The 10,686-nt window shown below is 46.4% G+C and overlaps 1 protein-coding gene across 3 annotated transcripts; it reads right to left on the minus strand.

The window, feature by feature from the left end:
* Positions 1–1,848: 1,848 nt before the first annotated feature.
* Positions 1,849–10,267, minus strand: LOC119366100 (putative chloride channel-like protein CLC-g). 3 transcript variants are annotated; one of them, XM_037631782.1, is made up of 9 exons: positions 10,042–10,267; positions 9,763–9,920; positions 6,384–6,457; positions 6,080–6,280; positions 5,788–5,965; positions 4,858–5,120; positions 3,976–4,245; positions 2,538–3,666; positions 1,849–2,219 (listed from the first exon to the last, which is right to left on the minus strand). In XM_037631782.1, exons 1-9 carry the CDS (start codon positions 10,250–10,252, stop codon positions 2,085–2,087), a joined length of 2,619 nt encoding a protein of 872 aa, XP_037487679.1. In that variant the 5' UTR covers positions 10,253–10,267; the 3' UTR covers positions 1,849–2,084. The 3 variants fall into 3 exon arrangements, with proteins under 3 accessions (XP_037487679.1, XP_037487677.1, XP_037487678.1); XM_037631780.1 differs by having other exon boundaries at positions 6,384–6,544; positions 9,763–9,892; positions 10,013–10,248; XM_037631781.1 differs by lacking the exons at positions 9,763–9,920; positions 10,042–10,267 and having other exon boundaries at positions 6,384–6,756.
* Positions 10,268–10,686: the final 419 nt, after the last annotated feature.

A 10,686-nucleotide genomic window follows, 5' to 3' on the forward strand; every position in this document is an offset into this window, starting at 1 on the left:
AGCCCTGAAATGCTGACACGTGGATGCCTTTTGGTTCCGGTTGGTGCCACCAACCGGGACCAAAGGCCCTCCTTCCTGGGCTTGGCGCACCGGCCACGTGGAGGCCCATCTGTCCCGGTTTATGCAAAAACAGGGACTAAAGGTTTAGGGCATTAGTACCGACACTTTAGTCCCGGTTCAAAAACCGGGACAAATGGCCCTCACGAACCGGGACTATATGTCCTTCTTCTACTAGTGGAAGCATGGAAGATAGAACAACAAATGTGCAAACTTAAGCAAAATCAGTTGATTATGTAAGAATAAAATAAAGAAACAGAAAGTTAATCTTGGTAAGGTGAGATGATTCATTGTATGGGCCACCGAGATGGATCCAAAATCAAGAATTTCTTACTTGAAAATTTATGGGTGAGAAATCAGGTATAACCTCAGCACCTCCGTATAACATGCAAGGTGAGGAGCATGGAGCAGTGACACGAGTTGTGAAACTTTGAGGCAGATTTTATACCTGTAACATGCAAGGTCGAGTTAGCTATGTAGATCAAATTAGGCTAATTAATTTCCTGAGGCAAGCTGAGGCTGATTCTGAGAACGAAGAGCACCTATTATTCCTCTCGAGTGCAAGCCATGCCCACTGGCTCGTCAGGCTCCACGCTGGAGCAAAGGGAGGAGGTCCTATCCTTGGTGGAGCTGCTACGACCCCGGGTGCGCATGGAGTGCATCCGCGGATGGGCGAATCCGATGTGCACGGACGGGCGAAGCTGATGTGGGGCACCGGAAGTCGCTGTTGTGGTTCCGTCAACCCGTGGCGGGTCTGTTGTGGCGTGAATGCGTGATCCGGGGTGGCGTCATGGTCAGGAGAAACCGATGCAGTGCAACGGGGAGGCGCTACGGGTGCCGTCGACGCGCTGCAGGCACGCAGCGGCGCCGTCCAGGCGTGGTGTGGTAGCGCGGCATCGATCTCCAACTTGTGGTGACGTCGTTGGCGAGAAGACCATCTTTGTTGAACCATGGCAACGCCATGGCTTGTGCGTGCTGGCATGGCAAGGAATGTGGGAGGACTGTGACAGGGAAGGGATCCATCCTGTGGAGTTTATAGGAATGGCAAAAGATATACGTGAGCATTGGAACATGAAGGGGAGAAGACAGTGCAAATTAGGGGGTGTTTGTTTTCAGGGACTTTTTGGTGTAGGAACTAGAAAAAGTCCCTAGCAAACCAAACAGGGTGGGACTTTTTTAAGACTTTTTGCTAAAAGTCCTTAGAAGCACCTCCTTGAGAGTCTTTTTCAAAAAGTCCCAGGGACTAGAAAAAGTCCTAGGACTAGAGAAACAAACACCACCTTAGTCTCGTAGGCTTCCATCAGTTTCGGCGAGCACTTAATAATGGATGCATGTGGGCTAGAGTAACGGTTTGCATGTGCTTGCTAGTTATTATAGCCTGGTCGGGTCATAAGCCTTGTATGCGTTCATTTTTTCTAGTTGATTTGGTGAAATATTTAAGCATTTAGTATTGGGCTGCATGTGCTTGCATGCGCCATCTTTTCTAATATTAAGAGTTGATGATGTGCTCCCGCAAAAAAAAAAGAGCTGATGATGTGGCAGGTTTGCTTAGGTGGATAGCTTGCATGATGAGTTAGTGGGTTGCTCCTATTTAGTATTGATGACGTGGCATGGTGATGATGTGGATAGTGTGCATGTTGAGAGAATAGGTAGAAGTGGGGAGCAACTTCTTAAGAATGTTAGATACTAGTTCTACTTCACGATACCTGAATTTCACTTATGCAATGAAACGGAGTCTGAAGTACTGACGTTTGTTTATTTGTTAATGCTGGAAGAGTTGACAAAGGCCTCTTCGAACGGATCTCATTGTAGGTTGCAATGGAAACCCTTCTGTGTATATTTCATATTTCAGAACATCTCTCAGGGGCAACATACATTGTCATGTGATACCAGAAAATGCTATTGCCGCTATCATACAACTAGCTTATCCGTATATATGTTTGGTAAACTACCACCCGGTGGTTCCCATACAATGTACCGATGGTCGCTGGGTTAATTCTCCGAATCATTAGTTACTATGGCAACTGTCAAAAGAAGTTGGAAAAGGCCGTCTTGCCAAATCGCACCTTCTTCCATCTGCTCTTGAACAGGTACGGATGGAGACCCAGTACGTGCTCAGGCATGAAGTCATGCCGTGTTAATATGCCAACAACAGGCGCCCTCTGCATTCAGACAGTAAATGGTCCAAAATTAATCACTGGTAACCATTTGAGCAAAATATATACAAATTTGCAATATACGGAGTAAAAGATAATTATACTAAAGGGATTCATACGCGCTTTCTCAACCTGTATGACTAATCATCATGGTTACTCTCAGTATTAATCAATAATCATGAAACAACTTGCCAGCAAAACACATGACGGTTGCAACATGCGAGCATGATAATGGAATAAGAATGAATTACAAAGCAGATTTAAGAAGTAATCCTTGAAAATCTTAAAATCTGAGATAATTCAGATGTAAACAGAGTCGCTGACCTTGGAAGTTTTTGGAAGAACCAAAAGGTGTCTTAATCCAACTTCACGAAAAAGTATAAGAGCTTTAGCCAAGGACATGGTCTCAACCACAGTGTAAGGGGATGTGTTTGTGAAAGGATGCAAGTCTACAAACATTTCCAGTTCTTCTGCAGTCAGTTCAATGTCCTCAATTCTGTCATGCTTTCCTGAACCACGTTTAGCGAAATCCTCAGGTGAGAAATGCTTTGAAGCATCTGATGCTGAAGCTGTGGAACTACTGATGAACTCTTTCTTCCTCAATAGAACAAGCAGGTGCGACCGAAGAACTAGACCATATAACAGAGGAGTGTCTGAAAATGGTGGCTCGTCAACCACAGGGAAACCATTATGACCGGTTGCCTTCAAAGTATCCACAATACGGCCAACCTTCTCTATGCCATTGAATGTCTGTAGAGGGCCAGTTACAACATCACTAACTGACAGTTGTCGCATGTAGGGTTCAGCATGCCCTTCAAGAAAAGGAAAACCCTTCAATTTAACAAGCAGATCATAGACATTTGCATTAAAAGCATCTGCCACTGTCTTTGATATGATAAGGACCAGCATAACCAGAGGAAGCATCAGCAGATTATTTGTCAGTTCTAGGATGACAACACAAACTGAGACAGTCATTCTCATCGATCCACCTAGAAGGGCAGCAGAACCAAGAACCGCAAAAAGACCATGATCCAAAGTTGATTGCGACCCAATCAGCATGCCAACCAGACGACCGTAAGCTGCACCAGTTAAAATAACAGGTACGAAAAGGCCAGATGGTAAGGCAAGGCCATAGCTGAAAATGCCCAGAAAATATGATGCAATAAAGAACACAAGGATCGAGGTGATATGGAACTCATGGTCAGTGCCGTTACTGTAGAGGTTTCTAATGGTGTCATCGTTGGTGTTAAAGAACAGGCTAGCCAAGTCATTGTAGTTATGCATTGGACACTGGAACTTCTTGAAATTTCCAGATCTCCCTATTGATGGACAAGCTTCTCTTGAGTCAGCTGGGCATGGTTTGCAAGCTGCAAGCCATGGCAAGCCAAAGAGGCAACATGAAGTACAGACGGAGACTGTTGCAGCCAGGAGTAGTCTGTAAGTTCGACCTTTCCTGAGAGTAAATTGAACAGATAGGAAATGAAGTTAAGCTGGGGCAAATGTTTTCACTTCGAATGGAAAAACAATTCTAATTGACAACTGCAATTAAGTATTTACAAAAATTAGCAGTAAGTGTGCATTACCATTGTTATGGACAGTTTTGAACTTTTAATTAACCAATTCTCAACATTGATAGGAGATAATATTTCAGGCAAGTGATGTATTCAAGACTACTAAAACTTTACCAAATAGAATGTCTGCAGTTAAAAATTATGGAAGTAAAGACCAGTAACATTAAGCCAATATCAGTACCAGTACATACTCGTTGATAACATTGTAGAGACGAAGAACCTTGTCGAGGAAGAAGTTGTACAGGCTTCCCAGTACTCCTCCAAAAACTGCTAGAGTGATTACCGGAGGTAAATCAATCACATGATAGTTGACATAGCCCGAAGTCACATCAAACATTATAAGACCGCCTTTCCCGAACAAGCCACACCGGCCTCTTTTACAGATGTCTATTAATGCCCTAAGGACAACGGCAACAACTGCTGTTGTGAAGAAAGCTCGCCAGAGTAGGGCACTCCTCCATCTGCAAAGACAACAAAAAGGATGGTCCACAAGTATTTTATTCATTGCAAAATTTTGTATAGAGGTGCCATGTTGCAGAAGCCCTTGCATAAATACTTTCATCAAAGGATATGCTTAAAGGACAAATATATTGCACCCTACTACCCTTCACTGCATCAATGATAATTTCTAGCAAGAATGGTCGGATAGGTAGAGTGATGGTTCAAGATTTCAGATAATCACAATAAGATAATCAGATAACCCCAACTTAAGGAGAAAAATGTGAGAATAAGGAGAAACTCGTTTTGATATCACGTGACACATGGTAAAAAGCATCATTTTTTTAATGGGATTGCGTAAGTCAAAAGTTTTGCCACTAGGTGGAGCAATCTTCTCCTCACTTACAAACATATAAACTTTAAAGCCAGCAAGTTGCTAACTTGAGGCATGTATTGGAGCATCGAGTGTGCCACCTTAATTAAGCATAAACCTACAGAAAAGTATATGTAGGCAAAACAAATTCCTGCATTTCTCAAATGTGGAGGACATGTTCTTCTCTCAATGAATAGATAATGAAATTAAGAAAATTAATCGAAAAAATTACCAATATGTGGAATCATGGAGAAGTTTTTACCGTGAAGACACTGTTTCCAGAGCAAAAAGAACTCCAGCGACTGGAGCCCTGAAAGCACCAGCAATACCAGCACCGGCACCACAAGTGACAAGGTCCCTCCGATCTCTATCATTCTTGAAGTGCCTTAGCCATTTACATGTCATGCGATATTTACGCGAGCCACCTTGCCCAAGTATTGATGCAATGCATGCACCTGTGTGTACCAGAGGACCAGCTTTTCCCACATGCAGTGATGATGATACTGCAGCAATGCATCCCACAACCTGTTCAGAAACCAGAAGATAGTTGAAATTCAGGCATATTCATAAAACAGGAACGAGCAGAGGCAATTTGGTCTGCACAAAAAGATGACGGGAAAGTGTAGTGACCATAATGGCATTACAACAGCACATTTCTTCCCTACATCTTCACCTTGTATGGTCTTTGTGAATAATTAATAATATGGCTGCATGCATCATCCAGATGCAGAGGCCGGGGGTACATCCTCCTTTTCTAAAAAGTAAAAAAAAAAAATCTTCCCTACATCTTTTATGTATACGAAGTGTTGTATGGGTAACAAAATACCATAGCATATTTCTGTTGACATAATTTCCTATCCCATACAGATCTGATCAAGTCCAACACTCCCACTTGCGAAAATCATCGCTCATGTGATGTGTTGATTAAAAGCAGAATGATCATAAACAAACAGAACTACTGCAGACCCCACTACAATGTCTGACAAGTATATTAGAAGTATCTCTGCTACAATACTAACTCCAAATGGCAGGCCAAGAAACCAATCAAGCAGTCTATTGCTTTAAGTTAAGCCAAGTGTGAGCTAGTAGTAAGTGCGAAGTGTCAGCCATCATGAATGCAAGGGCACATCATCATACCAATAATTCATGCCATGAAACAACAGGGATGAGCGAAAGGAATTTACTACTCTACCTTCACCACCAGAGTCTTGAAACAGAAAATGTTGGGTGCATCGACGCCGTTCAAGTAGGCCTTCACCTCCGGGATGCCGGAGCCGGCGGCCGCAGGCGCCACGTACACCGTCAGCACCGTGGCGAACATGGTGAGCAGGAGATTCGAAAACAGGAAGACCAGAAACGCCGATTCAAACCTGACGGGATCAATTTTGAGTCAACACTGAAAGTCAAGTCGGTATTCACAGCTAAATCGCAGTCAGTTCAGTTCAACAGAAAGGCTCCGGCGTCCAGTGCACACTGCTGGTTACCTGCGCGCGAACATGCGGTTGGAGGTGACGACGAACTTGGCCCCGGCGACGTTCTCGACGCCGAGGTTGGCGACGAAGGCGGCGGCGGCGGTGAGCGCGCCGACGAGGAAGCAGAGCGCCCACTTGAGCGCGAAGTAGCGCAGGATGTGGCCCCGCCCCTGCGCCCGCCAGTCCTGCTTGAACACGTCGTTCTCGATCAGCCTGCAAGCAGCCCAGCCGGGCACCGCCAGAGTCAACAGCTGACGCTGATTGGAACCAAGCCGGCGGAATTGCCGGAGAGATTGGGGGGAGGAGGGGCGCGTACTCGTAGTCGAGGCTCTCGATGGGGCAGAAGTCGGTGCCGACGAGCGCGACCTGGGAGGTGGCGTTGGATTGCAGCTGGCCGCCGAGGAGGAACCGCCGCTGGTTCCGCCGCTGCTCCTCGTCGCCGGAGCCGTCCTCGCCCGCCCCCGCCGCCGCGCCGTCCTGGAAGAAGAAGGAGGAGCTGTAGGAGATGAGAGGGGCCTCGATGTCGGCCTCCGGATCCGCCGCGCCGCCCCCGGCCCCGGCGCCCGTCTGTTCCCTCGGAGCCATCGCCGCCGATTCGCTCCGCTCCGCTCGACAGCCGCCGCGGCACACGCGACGCACGAGGAGCAGGGGGGAGTGGTGCTCGCTCGGCTCGGCTCTGCTCTCGGCGAGTCCAAGTACCAACGACACAGATTCCCCGGGCCGGGACAGCGAGACCCTTATTAACCGCTGTGACGCTGCCGGGTGGGGGCCATGGGACGGCCGGGCCCCACGTGGACGTGACAGTGGTTGGGCACGCTTGCACGTTCGGGAAGTTGAGCTCGGAAAACGGTTGGCTGGTTGGGGGCTCGGGGGAAATACTGGATGGCATCACGCTGCTACGGGGAGAAATTTAGGACGAAACGCTTGCGGACAAGGGATTCAAGGTCGATTGGATCTGATTCCCGTGGGCGATGCGTCCGGCGTAGCTGTATATACTATGATACTTTGTGTGGTGGATGTGTCCTGTGTAGTGTACGAGAGTTGTGTTTGATTCATGGGATGATTCCTTTCTGGAGTGCAATTTTCTAACGAGTCTTTTGTCTTAACTGTTGAAGTGTTCCTGTAAAGAAAAGATGTTGATGTGCTACGTCGACAAATTTAGTGAGCTTTTCCGTGAGAGACTAGTTCTGCTGGTGCTGGATCTTCGGGTACGGTGTCGTTTTCGCATGCGCAATCCTAACTTAAACTCGCAATCATTGCTTGAAGGAGATTTTTATTTTATTTTTGCGAGGTTTTCACAGGTAGACGCGTGTTCAAATGCTAAACGTACACGTGTAGACGTTTGAGTTGTTTAGTATGATGGAGGTTTTCATGAAAAAAGATCGATTTTATATGACGGGTGGGGAAAAAAGGTCGATTTCACAACATTCTTTTATTATAAGATTTCACGCTTGATGATATTCGTAAATCACCCTGGTGCTTGTATCCGAGGTAAAATAGTTGGTAACAACTAGTAACTGTTAGCAATTCTGCACGCCATTTCTATCTAGGGACATTACTGGCATTTTAAAACACAACTTATACATCAATCTTAGATTGCAATCTGTAGTTCGATGATTAAAGGGACAGTGATATCCCCAGTTCACCAGGATTCAAGTCCTGGTGCTCGCATTATTCCTTCTTGGATTTATTTCAGGATTGTCGGCGATGCGCTTTCAGTGGCCCGGGGATGTTTCCGTCAAGAGCACCGCTACAGGGACGACGTTTACCAGCCGATCATTGGACGACATGGGTATCACACCGTCCATGGGCAAGTATAAAACAGCAGCAAACGGCTGGATTTGCCATCGTGCAAGTGCCGTTCACTGTTGTGTCGTGTGTGAAGTACTTCCGTTCCGTCAACGACGAGATGCTATGTCGGCTCAGTCTCTCGAAGATGCTCATACGGATAGGGTGTGCATGTGCACGTTCATATGGTGAGTGTATACGCATATGTATGAGCGCTTGAGTCTGTACTGTGTTAAATAACATAATTAGAAGTCAATGATCTAAATAAAGTTAGGAAATGTTCTTAATAGACATACCTCTTAAATTCAATCACTGACATTGTGGTGTGATAGAAATTAGCTTTGGCTGGGATAAGTTTTTTGTTATTCTAACAACCAAGTCCATACCTTAAAAAAAAGACATGATAGGATATTAGTAACTACTCCCTCCGTCCCAAAATAAGTGTCGAGACACTTATTTTGGAACGGATGGAGTACTTCTTTGGAATTGTGTTTTCCTTTAGCTCCTGCCAAGACCCTAGTCGAGGTGTCTCTAACCATGTTGTTCTCTTGTTACATGCGGGTCATATTCATCCAGTGATTCAAACTAAATCCTTTTCGTTTTGAGTTGTGTTGATCCCCGGAGTTGATCCGAGAGAACAGATCTAGCCCATATTGTTTCTTAAATTTGGCTTTGAAAAGAAGTACTCCCTCCGTCCGAAAATACTCGTCCGAGGAATGGATGTATCTAGATGTATTTTAGTTATGGATACATCCATTTGTATCCATTTCTACGACAAGTATTTCCGGGCGGAGGGAGTAAAAGACTATTTTAAATACTTGGCATAATTGTTTTTCTAATACCGTAGAGTTCTTAAGGGGTGGAGTTACAATATAGAAGAAGAATATAAATGGTCTGAACATGTTATATGTGAAATGGTTTACTTTCACTTCTTGAGTGTTGTTGCTACTATTTCATGGACTTTGTGGATGCATATCAAGCTTTCAAAATATTTGTCCCGAGGATCCGACTAATGTGATACTTTTTGTTTGGTACCTTTTGAACTCCTAGGCAACTTTGTAGAAAGGCGCTCTACATCTGGGGTCAAATAGGTTGGCTCAGGTCGCACTCTATGTTCTTATCAATTTGATCTTGGCGATGTGATCAAAGACCGAAAAATCATGCTTATACAGTGTTGTGTTTCTTCCTGTGTAATGGTAGTAGAGTTCATTCCGGTACAAAGTTCTCCTAGATCGTGTTTGTAATCTTTGTATTGCAGTTAACTAGCTTACATTCCGTATTTTGTATAATAAAGAGAACTTTATTGACTCAAAACCTCGGATCAAACCTAATGGATGTGCAACAAAGGTTTAGGCTTCTGTTAGAAGTTTGCATCTGTTATGGTGTTGTTGGGATGATTAGGGAGTATTTGCCTGCATTTTGCCACGGTTTGTTCATTGTTCATTCTTTTTCTGCTGTAGCTGACCGCTATTGTTTCATAAAGAATCTAAGAAGGCCTTGTTTGGTTCATTTTTGTTATGCTTTCTTTAAGGCTGAAGTTTGTAGTGCCGAAGGTTTCTATTAATACAAAAAGGAGGAAAAAACCCTCTCTTGCAAAATTGACGCATCAAATCGACAAAAAAAAATCAAACACGGATACTTTGTTTCCTAAGAGATGCAGGGGGTGGGTGGTGTGGTGTTTGCAATCATCCACTTTCACCTTTCTCAAAGAAAGTACAGAATTCCTCGATAAAAAAGTTGTAGAAAAAAGATCAAGAACCCGTACCGCCAAAAACACAAGAAACTAGCGGCGCGACAAAGCAAGCACCGTGATGCTTGCTAAAAACACCCAGAGAGGTAAACACACCGACTTCTTCCACCAATGTACAGTACATCACAAGATCAGCAACATGAAGAGTAACACTTACCCGAGAAACGTCGACGCATATATGCTCGTCGGCCACGGCCGGAACGGCAGGAGCAACGTCGCTGGGCAAGGCCGTCGTGCCGGGTAGGTCGCCGGCTGGTCCTACCGCCATCGACATGGACGAAGGTGCTCTGCATAAGAGAAACGCAAGGAAATGCTCTGTAACCGCCATGTTCAGAAATCAGAAGAACCAGAACAGTACCGTCCCAAGTTATTGGAGACGGAGGTTGAAGGAGAGGAGCCATACGTACCACCAGGGTGGACACACACACGTCCGTACTATGGAGCTCAGGCGTTGAAACCAGCGGCCCTTCGTCACGGCCGGATTTGTACCCCGTCGTAGCAACTAAACGGATAGGACAAAAGGGCATCCATCGGACAGTGGCACTCTCGACAGCTGACGGGAACGGAGCGGAGAAGCTGTAACGCAATTTACGCAAGCCAACAACCGCGGCATCAGGGCGAGGGAACGGAGCCAGCCTCGGCGACATCGCTATTCTCTGGGCCGATCGAGCGCGGCGGAGCCAATCGAACGCACGTACGGCAAATGGAGAGGCTGTCGTGCCGGCCTTGGAGCTTCTCCTTCTTTGGGAATGCCACGAGCTTTGCTGACGGCGACGTTTGACGCGGGTGCTGCAAATGTCGGGAAGCAGCCGGTGGCAGCGGGGAGCGTTGGAATCGACAGCCCCGGCGGCGCGAGGGCAGCCGGCCGCGTGGCGCGAGAGCAGCCAGCCACGGCTGGGCCAGGGCAACCGTCGGCGGCGACGTGGGACGGTGGGAGCGAACGGCGGCGGCGTGAGGATACCCGGCAGCCCGTTTGTGAGGGCGTCTAGAGCGGCAGCGGCGCGAGGGCATCAAGCAGCGGCAGTTGGCGGCCGCGGTGGAGCAATCAGCGGCGGCGTGAGGAAACTGAGGATATCCAGCA

Source organism: Triticum dicoccoides, chromosome 2B, assembly GCF_002162155.2.
Source record: "Triticum dicoccoides isolate Atlit2015 ecotype Zavitan chromosome 2B, WEW_v2.0, whole genome shotgun sequence".
Lineage (NCBI taxonomy): Eukaryota > Viridiplantae > Streptophyta > Magnoliopsida > Poales > Poaceae > Triticum > Triticum dicoccoides.